This window comes from Pelophylax lessonae (genome assembly GCF_965119305.1).
Source record: "Pelophylax lessonae genome assembly, chromosome: 5".
Taxonomy (NCBI): Eukaryota; Metazoa; Chordata; class Amphibia; order Anura; family Ranidae; genus Pelophylax; species Pelophylax lessonae.
Window position 1 is genome coordinate 62771869 of NC_138772.1, and position 19064 is coordinate 62790932.

General features: G+C 43.6%; 1 protein-coding gene across 1 annotated transcript in view; it reads right to left on the reverse strand.

The window, feature by feature from the left end:
- The window catches only part of DBF4 (DBF4-CDC7 kinase regulatory subunit), a gene marked incomplete at its 3' end in the record, with an annotated part of 46293 nt that overhangs the window by 12222 nt on the left and 15007 nt on the right, over positions 1–19064 (reverse strand). Inside the window, exons 4-10 of the mRNA XM_082257973.1 lie at positions 17710–17907; positions 17038–17088; positions 12380–12449; positions 10820–10896; positions 10493–10523; positions 10347–10389; positions 484–609 (exon numbers count right to left, since the gene is read on the reverse strand). Of these exons, the coding sequence (XP_082114099.1) occupies positions 484–609; positions 10347–10389; positions 10493–10523; positions 10820–10896; positions 12380–12449; positions 17038–17088; positions 17710–17907 (596 nt within the window). The remainder of the gene's footprint in view (positions 1–483; positions 610–10346; positions 10390–10492; positions 10524–10819; positions 10897–12379; positions 12450–17037; positions 17089–17709; positions 17908–19064) is intronic.

Consider the following 19064-nt stretch of genomic DNA (forward strand, 5'->3'; position numbering starts at 1 on the left):
TCCCCGTCCGATTTCTGAAAACTCATAGAATCTGTATATATTCTGCCCTTTGAACACCTGTAGACGAGAGGGCTACAGATAAACAAATGGGCAGGAGGATTGGTTTCATCTCTTTGAATCACCTGAGGCCAGTCACTTTACTGGGTGTATGTAAGGGTTTACAACTACTAATTCTAATAATCCAAAATGTAAAAAAAGATTCTCTTTATCCTAAGCAGTGTTACAATCTGTAACAATGAATAGTTGTTTCCACATTATAACAGTAAACACTTTGTGAAATATTCCCATTTTAGAATAACAGGAATACAAAAAAAAACAAATCCATAGTGATGTGCTAGGCAGTAATCTATGGTAAACACCTCATGTTAGCCTATTCGGATAAACAAAGGCATGACTTCTGATGGTTGGACCTGAGATTAATCTTTACACGTCATGACTGCCCTAGTTTGAGATCTTCAAAATGTATTATATTTATTAGCATACCCTTGCTTTGTCTCTGTAGCTTTATTAGCAGTTGCGGCTTTCTTTTCCACTGACTGGCACAGCTTGGAAGGCGGAGACTGGAAAGATCGAAAGCATGGAGGCACTAGATATAGGGGTCTGTACTGGCTGGAATAGGAAATTGACATTTTTAACAAGTCATCATACTAAATATATAAAAAAAATTTGTCTTACTGTAAAATCCTTTTCTCTGATGTTCATTGACGGACACAGCTCCATATCTTCTTTGGGGGGGGGGGATATACTTCCCACTTCCTGCTATAGGACTTCAGTTTTGTAACAGTCAGTGTCAGAAGAATACATAACCCAGCTCAGAGGGGTGGGTGCTGTGTCCGTCAATGATGGAGAAAAGGATTTTACGGTAAGACAAAAATCCAGTTTTCTCTTTCGTTCATCGACGGACACAACTCCATATCTTCTTTGATCCTTGGGATGTCTCAAAGCAGTGTCAACATGAGGGGTGGGAAAAATTACAGAAATAAACACTTTCCAAAAAGGGCTAAATATAGTCATATAGTCAACCAGGTAAACCATGAGCTCAACCAGAACTGGAGCTCACCAACCAGAAAAAAAAAAAAAAAAAAACCCTAAAGAGGCAGGGGCCTCTGCAACAGCAGCCTGCAAAAAACTTTGCGCCCAAACGCAGCATCCGCCGATGGGAGTACATCCACCTTGTAAAACTTTGAATGTATGCACAGACGACCATGTGGCCACCTTGCACACCTGGACCACTGACGCCTGATGACGGAAGGCCCTGGGAGGCACTAAGCGCCCTTATAGAATGCGCCTTAACAGGAAAGGGAGGAACCTGACCCCTGATGGAAAAGGCCTGCACCACTGTCTGCCTGTTCCATCTGGAAATTATCGCAGCAGATGCGGCCTGCCCCTTACGAGATCCATCTGTTAGGACTAAGGAATCCGATTTCCGAATGGACCCAGTTACTGCCAAGTACACCCTGATTGCCCGAACCACATCCAAGGAATGTAAAGCAATTTCTTTATAAAGTTTTGGCCTAGGGCACAAGGAAGACAACACAATGTCTTCATACAAGTGGAAACCCGAAAAGACCTTAGGAAGAACGACTGACAGGGACATAGCACCACTTTGTCCCTGTAAACCACCAGGTAAGGTAACCAAAAAGGACAACGCAGCCAGCTCCGACACCCTGCGTGCAGAAGTAATAGCCACCTCAAGAAGGCCACCTTCTGTGACAGACTAAGCAGAGGAAGTTCACGACCATTTTAAAAAGGCGTTTTTTTGAAGAATAGACAGTACCAGACTGAGGTCCCACTGAGGTACCAGGGACCTTAGCGGAGGAGCCAAGTGGCGAAACCCCTGGACGAAAGTGTGAACCAAAGAATTTGCAGCCAAAGGCCGTTGGAAGAAGATTGCCAAGGCGGAAATCTGGAGATAAAATTCCTTCTTTAATCACAGTCTGTGGTATAACAGCTGGGTCGCTACAGCTCCAGTCGATTGCACTGGGTGGCGGACAAAAAACTAGACAAAACAAAAAGATAAGCGCACATCCGATCTAGCGTAATACAATTTATTAAAAAAGGTATAAGTGGTAATAGTACATGCTGGCAAGAGGTTTGAGCGTGTCTGCAGCCTCCTTTCCTGTATGGCCTCTTCAAGTCAGACAGGGAGCCCGATCAATGCTCCCGTTTCCTGATAAGATGGTAAAGTAGTGATCCCTCCTGGTCTCCTAGTGATTGGTAGGCTCGCTGGGCTCCCGGCGTCTCCAACACCTGCGCCCGGCCAGCTCTGCACAGTCACTTCTGTGCATGTGCGCCCAGACCTGGCCGGAAGACCAGTAAATACGGGGAAATCACAGCAAAGAGGAAAGAAAGCAAGCAAAGTCACACTTCAGCCCGTTGCTATGATAACGCGTTTTGGAGGAGTGGCCTCCCTCTTCAGGTGACCTGAAGGGGGAAATCTGGCCCTTGATGGTGCCCGGAGCCAAACGCTGATCTACACCCTGTTGTAGAAACTCCAGCAGACGGGACACCGAAAAGGAACAGGGAGAAACCCCCCGAGATTCACACCAAGAAATGTACGCCCTCCAAGCTCGATGATAAATCTCATCTTCCTATAAGTAGATTTTTTAGCTTTTAACAGTGTAGGAATCACCGAATCTGACAACCCTTGATCTTTCAGTACCTGGCTTTCATTAGCCAGCCTGTTAAAGCCAGCGACCATAAAGCAGGATGGAAGATCAGCCCTTGCGACAAAAGATGTTCTCTGAAAGGGAGTCTCCAAGGAGCATCAGCTAAAAGCCTTACGAGGCCTGCCTACCAAGACCAGTCTGGAGCCACCAGAATGAATGGAATCCATTCTGCCTTGATTTTGCGCAAAAGTCTCGGCAGAAGCTGTAGTGGAGGGAAAACGTAAATCAGACGATACTGACCCCAAGGGGCCACCACAGCATTAGCGGTTAAAGGATAACAAGACCTTGCCACAAACCTCTGAACCTTCCGGTTGAGACGAGAGGCCAACAGGTCCACATCGGGAGTCCTCCACCGGAGAAAGTTGTTGAAACACTTCCGGGAGAAGAGACCAATCGCCCGGCTCCAACGCCAGTTGACTGAGGTAGTTCACCTGCCAATTTTCCACCCCTGGAATGTGTACAGCAGCAAGGGCTGGAACATATCGTTCTGCCCACCTTAGAATGCTGGCTACTACTTGCTGCTAGGGCACTTTTGGTGCCCCTTGATGATTGACATATGCCACAGCTGGCATATAGCTGGCTCCTTACTGGGAATCCTTGCAGACAATCCGTCCACAGGGAAAGGCAAAGCCTGATCGCCCGAATCTCCAGGACATTGATCGGCAGACTGGACGCCTCCTGAGTCCAAACCCCTGAATCTGTGTCCAAGACACCTCCCCACCCGACAGGCCCGCATCCGTGGAAACCATTGTCCAGTACAGGGGGAGAAAGGACTTCCCCTTTCGAAGCGTCGCAATATGTCGGGGAACGAAGCCACAAAATCAAGGATTCCCTTGCTCAACATTATCAGATTGTCCAGAGATTGAGAATTCTTGTCCCATTTGGCAAGAATCTCCTTTTGCAGAGGCCTGGTATGGAACGGAGCAAACGGAATTGCCTCAGGGTGGAGACCTTCAAGCCCAGCACCTGTATGCAAGTCCTGAAAGACGACCAAAGGTTGGACAACAGGAGCCGAAGCGCATGCTGTAACTTCAGCAGTTTCTCCTCCAGAACCTGGCTGAGGCTGAATCCAAAGAAAGGCCCAGGTAGTCTAGGTTGGACGGAGTCAGAGCAAATTTCTGAAATTCAGTTTCCAGCCCAACTCTTGCAGAGTTCACACAATGATGTCCAGATCATCTCTTAAGACAGATGGAGACTCTGCTTGCAGAAGGAGATCGTCCAGGTACCCCAGTACCACGACCCCCCCCTCTGCCTGAGCAAGGCTAACACCGGGGCCAACACTCTTGTGAACACCCAAGGAGCTGAGGCGAGACCAAAAGGTAATGCCACAAATTGATAATGCTCCTCTCCCACGGCAAAGCGAAGAAAAACGCTGGTGCCCGACATATTGGGATATGAAGGTAAGAGTCCTTGATTTCGATAGAGGCCAGAAAATCCCTTGATGAAGGGATGCCACCACCGTGCGAATGGACTCCATCCAAAATTTCTGAACCCACACAAAGCGATTCAGGGCCTTGAGGTCCAAGATTGGACAGAACTTGCCTTCCTTCTTAGGAGCAGTAAACAGATTTGAATAAAATCCCTGAACACGTTCCAACTCTGGAACCGACACAATTACTCCCTGTGATAGCAGATCCTGCACCGCCCTGTAAAGGCCCTGCAGCCGATCTGGGGACTGGCACAAGTTAGAAGGAAAGAACCTTACCCTTGCTGTATCTCAGGGAAACCCCACATACTTTATAAACTTGTTGACACTGAACATGAAAATTGTATATACATTGAAAGCTGTATACTGTTTTGTATTATTTTGTTTTTTCATTGGATAAATAAAATCTTTTTTTTTTTTTTTTTTTTTAAAAAGGAAAGAACCTTCCCAGAGGCAAGGACAGAAACTTGATCTTGTAACCGGACCGTAGCCTCCTACTCCTATGGAGAGCAGCATAACCAAGGGTCAAAGAAGATATGAAGCTGCGTTTGTCAGTGAAGGAAAAAAAATATTTATTTATTAGAAAGGATACACATACTAAATATTATTGCATTTCCTCATCCCAACAACAGTCCTGTCTTAGACCGATTGAATGTTATATTTGCTCAGCAGTAGAGTGAAGTAGACAGGAGGTGAAGTTTAAAGTTACACTAAAAACAAATAATGAAATAATAAATTGATCCCTCAAGATTTGACCTTCTAGTACCAAAATCAAAAAACAGTAAGGGCCTACTTACACTTGTAATTAACAGAAATGAATAGAAAAACTTCAAACATGCTTTCGTGCACCAAAACATTCTTTGACATGCAATAGAAACATTAACACGCAAGGTAACACTTGTTCTGATTATGTAGGAAAGCATCTGCCAAACATAAGCAAGTGTGAATGGACCCAAAGAGATTCATTTAGGCTTCATGTACACAGCCTATTATGACTGCCAGCTGTAGGAAAATGCAAAACGTGGCAAAATCATGCCACGACTTTGCAGGCAAAACATTCCTATACTAAAACGGGTTCCAGAGAGTGAGGTTCAACTTCCTCTAACCGCAGCAGCTTCTAAAAGCCTGTGTGTACATGGACACAGGCTTTTATGGAGTTGACTTTATGAGCTTTGGCAAAAAAAACTCAAAGTTTAGGAGCTGTAGTGTACAGTACATGAAGCCTGGAAAAAAAAAAAAAAAAAAAGTGGGGAGGCCATACTGCTGCTAATTAAAAAGAAAATAAAAAAAAAAACCAGCACAGAGTGTGTGAGTATGTATATATATATATATATACATACACATACATACATATATATATATATACATACATATATATACACACACCTTGAAAAAGTATTCACACCCCCTTGAAATGTTCTGAACAAAAATGTGAATAGATTTTATTGGGATTTTTAGCTGATAGACCAACACAAAGTGGCACATATATTTGTGAAGTGGAAGGAACATGATAAATGGTTCTTGATTTTCTTTTTTTTTTACAAATAAATATCTGAAAAAAGTGTGGTGTGCATTTGTATTCAGCCCCCTTTACTCCGATACCCCTAACTAAAATCTAGTAGAACCAATTGCCTTCAGAAGTCACCCAATTGGTAAATAGTTAACCTTTGTGTAATTTAATCTCAGTATAAATAAAGTTCGGTGAAGCCATCAGATTTATTAGAGAACCTTAGTGAATAACTAGCTTCGTGAAGGAACACACCAGACAGGTCGGGGATAAAGTTGCGGAGAAGTTTAAAAGCCGGGATAGGTTATAAAAAAATATCCCAAGCTTTGAACATCTCACGGAACACTGTTTAACCACTTGCCTACAGTGCACTTTCACCCCCTTCCTGCCCAGACCGATTTTCAGCTTTCAGCGCTCTCACACTTTGACTGAGAATTACTCAGTCATGCAACACTGTACCCATACAAAAATTGTGTCCTTTTTTTCACACAAATAGAGCTTTCTTTTGATGGTATTTGATCAATACTGGGTTTTTTATTTTTTGTGCTATAAATAAAAAAAGACTGAAAATATCGTGAAAAAACGCATTTTTCTTTTTTTCTGTCATAAAATTTTGCAAATTAGTCATTTTTCTTCACAAATTTTGGCCAAAATTTATACTGTTACTTATCTTTGGTAAAAATAACCCAAATAAGTGTATATTATTTGGTCTTTGTGAAAGTTATAGAGTCCACAAGCTATGGTGCGAATCATTGAAAATTGATCACACCTGATGTACTGAAGGCCTATCTCATTTCTTGAGACAATAAAAAGTCAGGAAAGTACAAATACCCCCCAAATGACCCCTTTTTGGAAAGTAGACATTCCAAGGTATTTAATAAGGGGCATGGTGAGTTTTTTGAAGTTGTCATTTTTTCCCACAACTCTTTGCAAAATGAAGATTTTTTTTTTTTTTTTTTTTTTTTTTTACAAATTGCCATATTAACAGGTTATTTCTCTCACACAGCACATGTATACTTGCAACTACACCCCAAAACACATTCTACTACTCCTCCTGAGTATGGCGATACCACATGTGTGAGACTTTTTCACAGCCTGGCCACATACAGAGGCCTAACATTCAAGTAGCCCCGTCCGGCATTCTAGGAGCACAAATTACACATATAATTTCCTGACAACCTATCGCACTTTTGAAGGCCCTGGAGCACCAGGACAATGGAAACCCCCATAAAATGACCCCATTTTGGAAAGCAAACAGCCCAACGTATAATTTTTGAGGCATAATGAGTCTTTTGAATATGTCATTTTTTTCCACAAGTTTTTGGAAAATGTGGAAAGAAAATGAAAACACATTTTTTTTTACACAAAGCTGTCCATTTATGCAATATTTCTAACACATAGCATGTACATAGCAAAAATTGCACCCCAAAATACATTCTGCTATTCCTCCTGAGTATGGCGATACCACATGTGTAACACTTTTTCACAGCCTGGCCACACACATAGGCCTAACATCCAAGTAGCGCTTTACACAAAGTTGTCCATTTATCCACTTTAAGACTGGGCCTATTTTTGACACTTGGTGTTTACAAGCTAAAATCATTTTTTTTGCTAGAAAATTACTTGGAACCCCCAAACATTATATATTTTTTTTTAGCAGAGACCCTAGAGAATAAAATGGAGATCGTTGCAATATTTTTTATCACACCATATTTGCGCAGCAGTCTTCCAGATGCGATTTTTTTGAAAAAAATTCACTTTTTTGAATTAAAAAATAAGAAAAAGTAAATTTAGCACAATTTTTTTCCATAATGTGAAAGATAATGTTACGCCGAGTAATTAGATACCCAACATGTCATGCTTCAAAATTGCGCATGCTCACAGAATGGCGCCAAACATTGGTACTTAAAAATCCCCATAGGCAACATTTTAAAAATTTCTGCAGGTTACTAGCTTAGAGTTACAGAGGAGGTCTAGGGCTCAAATTATTGCTCTCGCTCTAACGATCGCGGCGATACCTCACATGTATGGTTTGAACACCGTTTACATATGTGGGCGGGACTTGCGTATGCGTTTGCTTCTGCGCGCGAGCTAACGGGGACAGGGCGCTTTAAAATTATTTTTTTATTTTTACACAGTTTAAAAAAAAAAAAATGTTTTGATCATTTTTATTCCTATTACAAGGAATGTAAACATCCCTTGTAATAGAAATAGGCATGACAGGTCCTCTTTATTGTGAGATCTGGGGTCAAAAAGACCTCACACCTACACTAAAAAAGAAAAGAAAAAAAAAAATTGTTGAAAGAGGAAAAAAAAAAAAAGCGGCCCTTTAAACCGGTTGCTAGGCAACGTCTTTTGACGTAGCTCCGGTCCTCCAAGACCATAGAGTTGAGTGAGGGCCATCTTGCCCTCACTCGACTTCCTGTCTCTGAGGATCCGGGACCGGATAGTTTTCCCCGCTGCCGGCGGGTCCGGTAAGCTGGGAAAACGTCTGGGACGCGGCAGGAGGGGGGGGGGCACCTCTTCCCCTGCACCGTAAGGGTAATTCCGCGGTGAATCCGCCACTGGGACCACCCTTATCTGAAAGCCGACCGCCCGCCGTTTCAAAAAATACCGGGGTTATGGGGGCTATCTGCTGCCATAACCCCAGTATTTAGCTTTTAATGGCCGACGCATATAGTCGTTAGGCGGTCAGTAAGTGATTGCATGTATATGGCAAACAGGTGACGATGACTGATGGGGTGACAGGTGACGATGACTGATGGGGTGACAGGTGACAATGACTTATGGGGTGACAGGTGACGATGACTGATGGGGTGACAGGTGACGATGATTGATGAGGTGACAAGTGACGATGATTGATGGGGTGACAGATGACAATCACTGACGGGGTGACAGGTGACAATGATTGATGGGGTGACAAGTGACGATCACTGATGGGGTGTCAAGTGACGATGATTGATAGGGTGACAGATGACGATGACTGATGGGGTGACAGGTGACAATGACTGATGAGGGTGACAGGTGACGGTGATTGATGGGGTGACAGGTGACAGGCGATGGTCACTGATGGGTGACAGGTGACGGGCAATGGTGCACGGCGGTACTGATGGCAGTCTCTGGTGACCGGTGAACTTTAGGCTATGTTCACATGTGAGCGTAGCGATCGCGGGCAGAATCACTGCGATTCTGCCCGTGATCCAGAAATCATTGCAAATTGCGGGGCGCCTGTGCGTTGCCCGTGATTTGCAATAGCACCCCAAACGCTGTGCGATGTTGCTGCGATTTCCGCCTGCCGAATCGCGGTAACATCACGCAAACAACGCATGACGCCCCAAAGAAGCTCTTGTGCCTTTTTTGGGCGTCATGCGTTGTTTGCGTGATGTTACCGCGATTCGGCAGGCGGAAATGGCGGCAACATCGCACAGCGTTTGGGGTGCTATTGCAAATCACGGGCAACGCACAGGCGTCCCACAATTTGCAATGATTTCTGGATTGCGGGCAGAATCGCGGTGATTCTGCCCGCGATCGCTGCGCTCACATGTGAACGTTATGGGTATCAATTTCTGGGCACTGATGAGGTGACTGTTGGGTGACAGGTGACATTGGGGGGGGCTGAGGACTGTGTGGGGGGACCTTTATTTGTGTGATTTTACTTTTTACAGGGGTACAGAGCAGTAACTCACTATTTCTAGCTCTGCTCCCCTCACACCGGAAACTGTATGAGGAGAGAAGAGCTAGTAACACTGAGTTACTGCTCTTTGTTTACATTTTATGATCGGCTGTGAATGGATTCACAGCCGATCACATAGTAAACAGTCACTGTCAGTGACTGTTTACTACTGCCGGTGACAGCTGTGTTCCTACGGAACACAGTGCCACCGACATGACCGCGCTGCGCGCTCCCGATCGCGCATGCGCGGTCATCTCCCGGCCGCCTCCATTGTGATCGGCTGTGTCATTGGAACACAGCCGATCACGTGGGAAACAGCCACGCCCAGTGGCTGTTTCCCCCCTGCCGGTGACGGGGGGTGTCCCGGGGACACCCCGACACCGGCAGTGCACGGCGGCGCGCCCGCGATCGCGCGCCTGCCGTGCATTTCCTGGGTCACGTCATATGACGTCCGCCCAGGATAATAGCCGCACCGTCCCGCCGTCATATGACGGCGGGCGGGCGGTAAGTGGTTAATCCATCATCCGAAAATGGAAAGAGTATGGCACAATTGCAAACACCTACCAAGACATGGCCGTCCACCTAAACTGACCGGCCAGGCAAAGAGAGCACTAGTCAGAAGCAGCCAAGAGGCCCATGGTAACTTTAGAGGAACTGCAGAGATCCACAGCTCAGTTGGGAGAATTTGTTCACAGGACAACTATTAGATGTGCACTCCACAAATATGGCTTTTATGAAGAGTGGCAAGAAGCCATTGTTAACAGAAAGCCATAAGAAGTCCCGTTTGAAGTTTATGAGAAGTCACGTGGGGGACAAAGCAACAACAATTGCAAATATCCCAAGATGATGCTCCTGCACTGTGCTGGAGCATGCTCTCAAGATTTGGGATCCTTATCTCCCAGATCTCACCGGAAAGATTGCGAGGTCACCCTCTGAAGTATGGAAGCTGGGGGAAGAGTCAGTATATTTACCAACTTGTTTTTTTTTTTAAATTTACACTTTTATGCAGCTTTTAGCCCTGGCGGTGGGTGTAACAATTAAATAAGCAGACCAGAAAAGATTGTAACGTACCAGCTGTCTTCCACCTTGATGTAGGGGCTCTTCAATTTTTGTGCTGAAAGAGAAAAAAAAAAACACATGTCACCATTTCTTAATTTAAAAATTCTAGGTTGACACCATCCAAATCTTTTTTTTTTTTTTTTTTTTTTTTAACTAACCTTTTGGTTTTCGGCGCACTGGTTGTTTAACCTGTTATATAAATTTAAACATGTCAAAATACTCAATCATAATAGAAACAAAATAAAAGTAATGTTTCACAGCATATATCACTTTAACAAAAAGGAATTGTAACTCATGTAAAAAATTAAGCTGGACTCATTTGGTTCAACAGCACAGACTGTTAAATAAAAAAGGATTTTATCATCTTCTCTCAGTTTTCTTGCATGTAAAACGTGCTTGAAACATAATACTACCCAAAGAAGAAGAAAAAAAAAAAAAAAAATTTGTATGCATGTATTAAAACAAGGTTGCATTTAGTTATTTACCACTGGTTTGGAAGTCGCTTCAGGTTGTTTTCCTTGATGCAACAATCTCTTTTTCTGTTCTATATAAATTTTTGCCTCTGTTAAATTCAAGAGAAAAGGATGTAAGCCTATAAAAAGTTTAGCCCAGATACTGTATTTTACATATCTACATTTAAATTATACATAACTGAACACACACACGGTCCTATTGTGAGCACCATGCAGCGTCCAACTGCTGCATATTTCATGCGACCATTGATTTTTCAAGGTGCTGTACCTGTGCCTCCAGCGTGCCTGAAAATGCCTGGATTTGACAACAATGGTTCAAATGCTTGAGTGCCTTAGGAACACATCTTAAACTTAAGGCCCGTACACACGTACCGATCGTCGTCATACAAACGTCGGCGGACGAAAGATCTGCCGATTGTACGCTTGTTAGTATGGTGCCTCCGACAGCTGTCTGCGCACATTCTGCGGACAAGAGTCTTTCTTGCAAACATAAAAATTTTTGTATGCCGACACCAGAACGGACGATTGTTCGCCAGTCAGTACAGAAATCAGCCGACAGACCGCAGATTTGCAAGACTGGGCATGCTCAGAAAAGAAAAAACACAGGGAAAGTTAACCATTACATGACATCACTTCTGCAGTCAGCTGAAGTCGGCGGACAACATTCTTGTGCTGTCTTTGCACTTTTCAACAGACATCGACATCCCGGGGAGAAAAGACGAACGTTTGTATGACGACGATCGGTACGTGTGTACGGGGCTTTAGTGCCGGTTCACACTAACGCGGCACGACTTAGGGGGCGACCTGTGAAGTCGCATGCACCACGACTTCGACGCGACCTGCACGGACTTCATATAATGAATGTCAATGCAAGTCGCTCCGATGTCGCCCCAAAGTAGTACAGGAACTACTTTCTAAGTCGGAGCGACTTGAGTCGCTCCTATTAGAACGGTTCCCGTAGCACTGCATGGACCGCGACTTGTCAGGCTGACCAGTCGCCTGACAAGTCGCGGTAGTGTGAATGGGCACTTACACTCATGCTATTTTTTTTTTATACCCGATATGTTGCAACCTACTTTAATGCTTTTTAAAACAAACATTTAGAAAAGTGCATTAGCAAAACCGAGACAATTGGCCCATTTCACTCTTTAGGTCTAGTGCACGCTAGGACTTCTATAAACGCTTCTCTCTTGCCAGAAGAAAAGCAGCTTCAAAGCTGCGTTTTTGCAAACGTTTCAGCGCATCCGTTTCATTGGCCAGAGTATTACTTTATTCTGGCCACTGAAATAAAACAAATGCTTAATCGTGTTTACACGCGTTTAGATGCATGAAACTTTTTTTCAGCCAAAACGCTCCTTTCCTAAAGTGATTTTTATTCTGCTTCTGAACGGCTATGTATGAATGAACATAGGTTAACATGGAGGGGCATTTAGAGACCGAAAAACAAAAACGTCAAATGCCTGTAAAGCAGACATTTTCTAGCTCAAGTGTGCATGAGGCCTTAAACTAAATCAAGTAACTTTATTTCCAAGCTTGTGTAGATTTTTAGTTCTGGATCAATGTATTGCTTACCATCTACATGCAGAATTCGGACTCCCCAGTTCAAGGCATTAGCCAATATGCTGTTTTTTGGAAGAATTTCCTGTTAAAAGTAGCAGAAATAAATGCATACCATTCATGATTGCTATACAAGTAGTATCCTGACAATGCATACATGTTAATAAATCTTTTCAGAAATGTTTACACAAAAACCGGAGCACCAATATTCTGTAGAACATGAAAAGTTAGACACCATAACAGATTGGCGCCACTCCAAGCCTGCAGTGTTAATCTACCAGGTTTACACTCTGTATTCAGGTGCTGGTGGAAAAAGAGCCCATCTCACTCCAAAATGTATTCTAGCATGCAGATACCACGGCACACTGAAATCAACACCATTGTTAGGTGAATGAAAAACTGCTTTCAGCTCGGATCCCAGACCAGAGGGGCGTGACCCAATTGGCTGGGATCTGAGCTGAAGCCAGTTTTTCATTCAATTTACATTGGAGTTTAATTCCATGTGCAAACTATAGGCATCATGCACACGCATGTGCCAAAATACTCTTATGGAAGCTGGATCCTCATGCTGGAAAAAAAAAATAAATAAATAAATTAAGGTACCTGGTAACTCTAGGAAGTCTTCCAAGGCAGCATCTGAGGGAGTGGTCTCCTCCCACCTAAAACAGGAAACACACAGCCACCATTTTAAAAAAGGTAGTCACATCCCTCCTCAGTAATATACACGTACCAGAAAAACAACTGGCAAATACACTAGCCTTCCAAAAAACTTCTGCCTAAACAAAACAGGGACGGGTATGAGTGCTGCCCTAGAAGACTTCCTAGAAAGAGTTACCAGGTACCCAACTCGGTTTTCTCAAGTCGTCTTCCAGGGCAGCAGAGGATTTAGCAAGTAACACTTGAGGAAAGGCCTGAAAAACCTTTCCTATCTTGGCTGGATAGGAAATCTACCCTGTAATGTTTTGTAAGGGTACTGAAGATCGACCAGGTTGCCACCTAGCAGATCTGGTCTGGCGTAGTTCCCGCTTTCTCCACATATAAAGAGGGCCAGGCCCTGGTAGAATGGGCTGTGATCCCTTTAGGTGGTACCTGGTTGAGACTGGTAGATATAAGAGATGCTAGTCTGATCTAACTGCCAGCTCTGTGGAGCTGAGGCGAACCCTTTCCTCTGTCCATACAGATGTCAAAGATTAAGGAAATGACCTCAGACTCCACTGAGAGGTTCTACATATGACTATGAAGAGTAGCCGCGAAACCCTTTATTAAATCAGTTTTAGGAATCATACTGAATTTGATTCATCTGCGGGCCATGGGAATAATGCTCCAGGCACTGGAAACAAAGGGACTAAAAACCCCCTACAGCGGTGATCAGAATGCCACCCTAAAAAGTGGCCACAAAAAGCCATCGCTGTGATGCTGCTTGGTTTGCCAAGTGACATTGGCCCAAGAACCACCCAGGCACCATCCGAAGAGCAGCTAATCAGGCACTGTAAGCATTAGTGCAGTTCACACTATTGCGATGCGGGAACACTGAACCACCATGCGATCCGATTCTGCTGCGGACCAAGGGTTTTGTGCGTGTTCACTGCGATTGCGGTGCGAATTCAGCCATACAAACTGTATGGCTAAATTCGCACCACAGAGACATCGCATGTAATTTTAGGAGCAGTGCGCTTCGAATCACATGCAATGTCCGTCAGTCATCGCAATAGTGTGAACCGGCACTTAAGATGCTGCTTTCTACCCCTGGTTGGGTCTGAAAATAGCGAAGAGATCACCATACCTGAATTGGAGTGAACTACTGTAAAGACTATAGAGACTGGAGCATAAAAAGTATAATAGAATTCCATGATACCTAGAATATAGTTACCACTACAACTCCTGATGTGCTTAGGGAGAGCATGTGCGCTGCTGGCCTTAGCCAAATTTACCGCCATCACGAATTAGCAACATGTGCATAGTGGTTTGGGAAGTACAGAGCTGGCCTCAGCATGCTCTGGCTTTCCTTGGAGCGGTCCTGGCTCGCAGGCTCTGCATGGCAGGATGGTGCAGCGTCCAACATGGTCAGCTTCAAGCAAACATCCAACACATGTTCCCTGAAAGCTTTCCTGCTCCGCCCCCAACTGCCCCATTAGTAGCATGGGTGGACACAAACCTGATGATATTGTGCTCTGTCCTCCCTGCTGCAGAAGGTGTCTGGCTCCGTTAGACTGAGGTTGCATGTTCCAGGTTCCAAAAACGTTGCCTTGGCAAAAGCTGAAGTGGTGTCACCCGCTGCAACCAAACAGGATGCACATGGAAGTGATGCAACCAGAAGTGTGATGTACCACACGTCCGCTCATACCTTCACCAAGATGGCGCCGGTCAGAAGCGAGGATGCCACCATGTTTCACTGAAGCTGCCTAACCTCCCTAGAGGCTTGTGCAGGCAGTCAGGAAGGCCCTCGCAACTAGCACAGCCACAGACCCTAGAAGAAAATAAACTGCATGTAGTTCCTGATCTGGTGGTCCAGAGGAAATACAAGAACTGAGGCATGTGACGGCCTTTTAAAATGGTGGATGATGGGTTTCCCGTTTTAGGTGGAAGGGGAGCGCCCTCTCAGATGCTGCCCTGGAAGACTACCTGAGAAAAAAAAAAATGCTTTTTTTGGCACACAGTTACATCCATTTAAAATGTGTGTGTAAAGTCATTCCATTAACTAAAATATTTACTTATTCTAGCCACTAGAATGCATTTACATACGTTTATAGGCGTTTGCGTTCTTATGTGCTCTCCGAATGCAGGTTTGGGACTTTTTTTGCCCTAAAACATAAGGCCCCTTTCACACAGGCAGTCAGTTTTTTTGGTGGATCTGAACGGTCACCCCATGCATCGGATGTCAGCGGAGACATGTCCGCTGACATCCGATCCGTCAAATCTGGATGGATGGAAACCCTATTTTTCATCCGTCCAGCGGATCGGATGAGAACGGACAGAAGGTACGTTCCCATCCGAACCCCCTATAGAGATGAATGGGGACCTGACAGCTGTGTCTCCACACACAGCGCAAGAGACACAGCTGTCATCCGCCTGCTCAATGGGGGGGGGGAATCGGCTGTCAATCCCCCGCTGAGAAAAACGGAGTCCGTCTGACGGACTCCATGTGTGAAAGGGCCCTAAATAAAAACACTACAATGTGCAAGAGCACATTGGCTAAAAGAGAGCTTCCTTTAGAATAAAAAAGGTCAGAGAAAAACTGAGTCCGTCTGACTCACCTCTTTCTACCACCATTATCTCCAATGCTAGTTCACTCACCACATGCTGGAAAGATAATACGCACGTAATTTGCTGCTTAGTTAGGAGCGGTCTCCTTCAATGCTTAGCTCCAGCTGGCAAGCAAAGCAATGAGGTGTGGGGAAGATAGGAATGTTTACAAAAAAAAAAAAATCCTCTCTGATGTGGCATTTTAAAGTTTCAGAACAACTACACTCTGAAATATATTGGCAGAATTGCATCCATCACTGTAGGGTCCACCCACTGCATTTTGTCATTAGACTAGACTTTGCCAGGGGCCTAATATTTATATGCTTTCTTTTTTTATTGTTCTTTCCCACAGAGGTTGAAAACTAGTAACTATTGTGATTAATAACAAAATTCAAAAAACCATCCCTCACTGCAAAGATGTAAATGTGGTGAACATCAGGATGATTTAACTCTGGTGGACATGTGCTGTAGCATCATAGGCCAGCCAGACAAGATGGCCAAAGATGCCGCACCTAGAAAAAATAAGACCGGTGACATCAGCGTTGGAGCACAGGGGTCCAGGGTTGGGATCCTTTTGATGGCCAAATCTGCTATAATGTGCAGATATATTGTGTACACTTTTTTGGGCTAAAACCCTTAGCATCAAGAGTGAAGTTGAATTCAGATTTAAGCACTGAGGGCTCTCTTTTCTGAATTCTTAGATCACCACTGCTTGTCTGGATATCGCTTAGGCATGAGATAAAGTAGATCTCAAATAGGTTTCTCCCCTTTGAACAGGTAAAATTTAACTGCACTAAAGTGCATTTCCTATTAAAGCTAACGCACTTACCAAAACAGATAAAATGTGTTAAATAATAATGATTCCTAACAAAAGCCTAACAACTTAACAGCTGAACCAAAACCTACCAGCCAATGACTAGCGATCACATGGTAAAACAAGGAATCTGTAGGAAGTACTAGGGGACTAACAACAAGCATTTGGAATTAGGAATGCAAATGCCATATACAGTATATGGTGCTAGAATGTTATGATCAGGCAAAGCATTGAGAATTCCTGACAGTGTACAAATCTGCTCCTGCCAATACTATACATTTTTACAGACCCAATGCTGTGAAGGGCTGTCCATACAAATGTGTGGGAGGAAATGAGAAAACTTCAACACACGTTTTCATTCAAGGTCGATTACAACAGCTTGGCAAAAATGCCAGGCTAAATCTGGTGAATAATTTGAATCTGATCATAAATGGAGCGGTCCTATCTGACCACTTCAGCGCCTAGCATTTTAGTTGATTCATGGACTTCTGTACTTTATACCTGTTAAGAGTAATTTCTTTTTCTCTTTTTTTTTTTTTAACAGTCACTTACGGTAGTAACTGTTTTAAGTGCTTGCGGAGTAAATCTAGAATACTTTAAATAGTGATGGACTCACCTGTTGCTTAATAACCTTTTTAAGTAAAGACTTTCCACGGCTGACATCATCCTATAAAATCAATTTTAAAAACAATATTTAGAAAAGCGCCAAAAAATGGTTCTAGTCTCAAACCTAAACTCATTTCCTCAACAAATGACAGCCAAGCAATTATCTATACAAAACAGGAATACCATATGCCAGGGGTCTTCCAAACGTTCTAAAGAAAGGGCTAGTAGACTGTCCTCCAGATTTTTGTGAGACTAGACTGTTGCCATTGGGAGTAGAAAAGGTCCCAACATCAGTGGGGGGGAATCAATGCCACTTCTTCGGTGTCAGTGAGCGGAATTGTGCCCCCCCCATTGGTGTCATTAGGAGGAATTGTGCTCATTCACTGGGGTCGGGGGGTTGGTTGGCAGGGGCGCAGATAGAAGGGAGTGAAGGGCTGCAGTTTGGAGACCACTGCCATATAAGTTATATAATATAATTGTGGGCGCTTTCCTTTTGTGGTCATTTAAAAAAAGCAGCACAACAGGAAATGGTTACGAATAAATGGCAATGGCTCACAGGAGGATCTGAGCATTTAATTTACTGTAGCTAACTCAGTTGAGGCAATTTTTTAGGTTCTAAATAATATAAATGTGTTTGTTGGGATTAAACTTTTATTAAGCTATCAAAACATCAGTATCATACCTTTTCTGGTTTCTTACTGGAGCCTGCTTCTTGGATTCCTCCCCGACGACTTCCTGGCCGAGCTGAACTACTTCCTGTATTTGGTGCAGGCTCAGGACTTGACAGGGAACACGAATACTTTAAAGACTTTCTGCACTTTGCCTCCTTTTTACTAGTAATCAGATATTTTATTTCTTTGCTAAGAAAACCTTCAACAGTCTGAAAAATAAAAAAAAAAAGGGGGGGTGGGCGCGAAGGGTAAAAATTATTTGCTGCCACATACACAACTTTGTACATGTCACTATCTAGTTTGCTATGAATATTAAAAATGAAATAGCATTTTTGGTGTAGTTCTGCTTTAAAAAAGAGTCAGTCACAATTTATTCAGGGAAAAGGCAATGTTTCTTGTACTCTGTAAAGTTAATGTACTGTATGTCTCACAAGACGCTAAACATACTACCTCCTCATGATTTTGTGTCCTTTAGGGAGCAGGTGAATAGATACATAGCAGCAGCTGCCAAATAAAAGGTACAGGTAGCTGTAAAAGGCAGGTTTACAAGCTTTTTGAATTCCCTGTTTTTGTTGGTATAATATTGTTGGAAAACAAAGGATTACTCATTTACGATTTGGGACTGAGCTCAGGTAACCGATAAAAGAATCAGCTTTTGCATCTTTTTTTTAAATTACTGCTAATAGCCAACCTTCCCTGAGCAGGTTAAAAACTCATCCATTTGTGCTTCCTTACCACCTTCCCCAGCCAGAGCCCCCACTGTTTCGCTCCAGTGAGGCTTCAAGGTTTGGAAGAGTTTGCAACCTCACATATGTGATAGTGCTTAGGCCTACAGGCCCAACATTTAAGGGTGGGGGGCTGTGCCCTCATCAACTTAGGTAAGATCCAACACCATAGGACACCAGAATTTACTCAGGGTGGATTCCTGCCCTGGAGAGACCGCGTGGACAGACGAGTACACCTGGTTGGGGTAGAGGCTATCAGATGGCACGGTCACCCTGTCCCTAATGTGCAGGCAACCGGTTCTCACTGGCTAAATGTAATGCATTTTCATGATTTTTTTTTTTTTTACATGACCGTAACCATAGCTCTAAGGTCAGTTACACACAGACTTAATATTTTACTGAGGTTTATACTCCAGATCTTGTTGACAAAAAGATCCTTAATGGTCCTTAACGCTCGGTTCACATATGTGTAAGGCTGTTTTCAGTGCCATTTTTCAATGTTGTCCAGTGCGGTTTTGGCTACTGGTTCAGGTGCAAATTTGTAAAATGTATAACACTTTAAACTGCACCTGAACTGGACTGAAAATTATACAGGATACTTAAAAAAAAACAAACAAAAAAAAAAAAAAAAACAAAAAAAA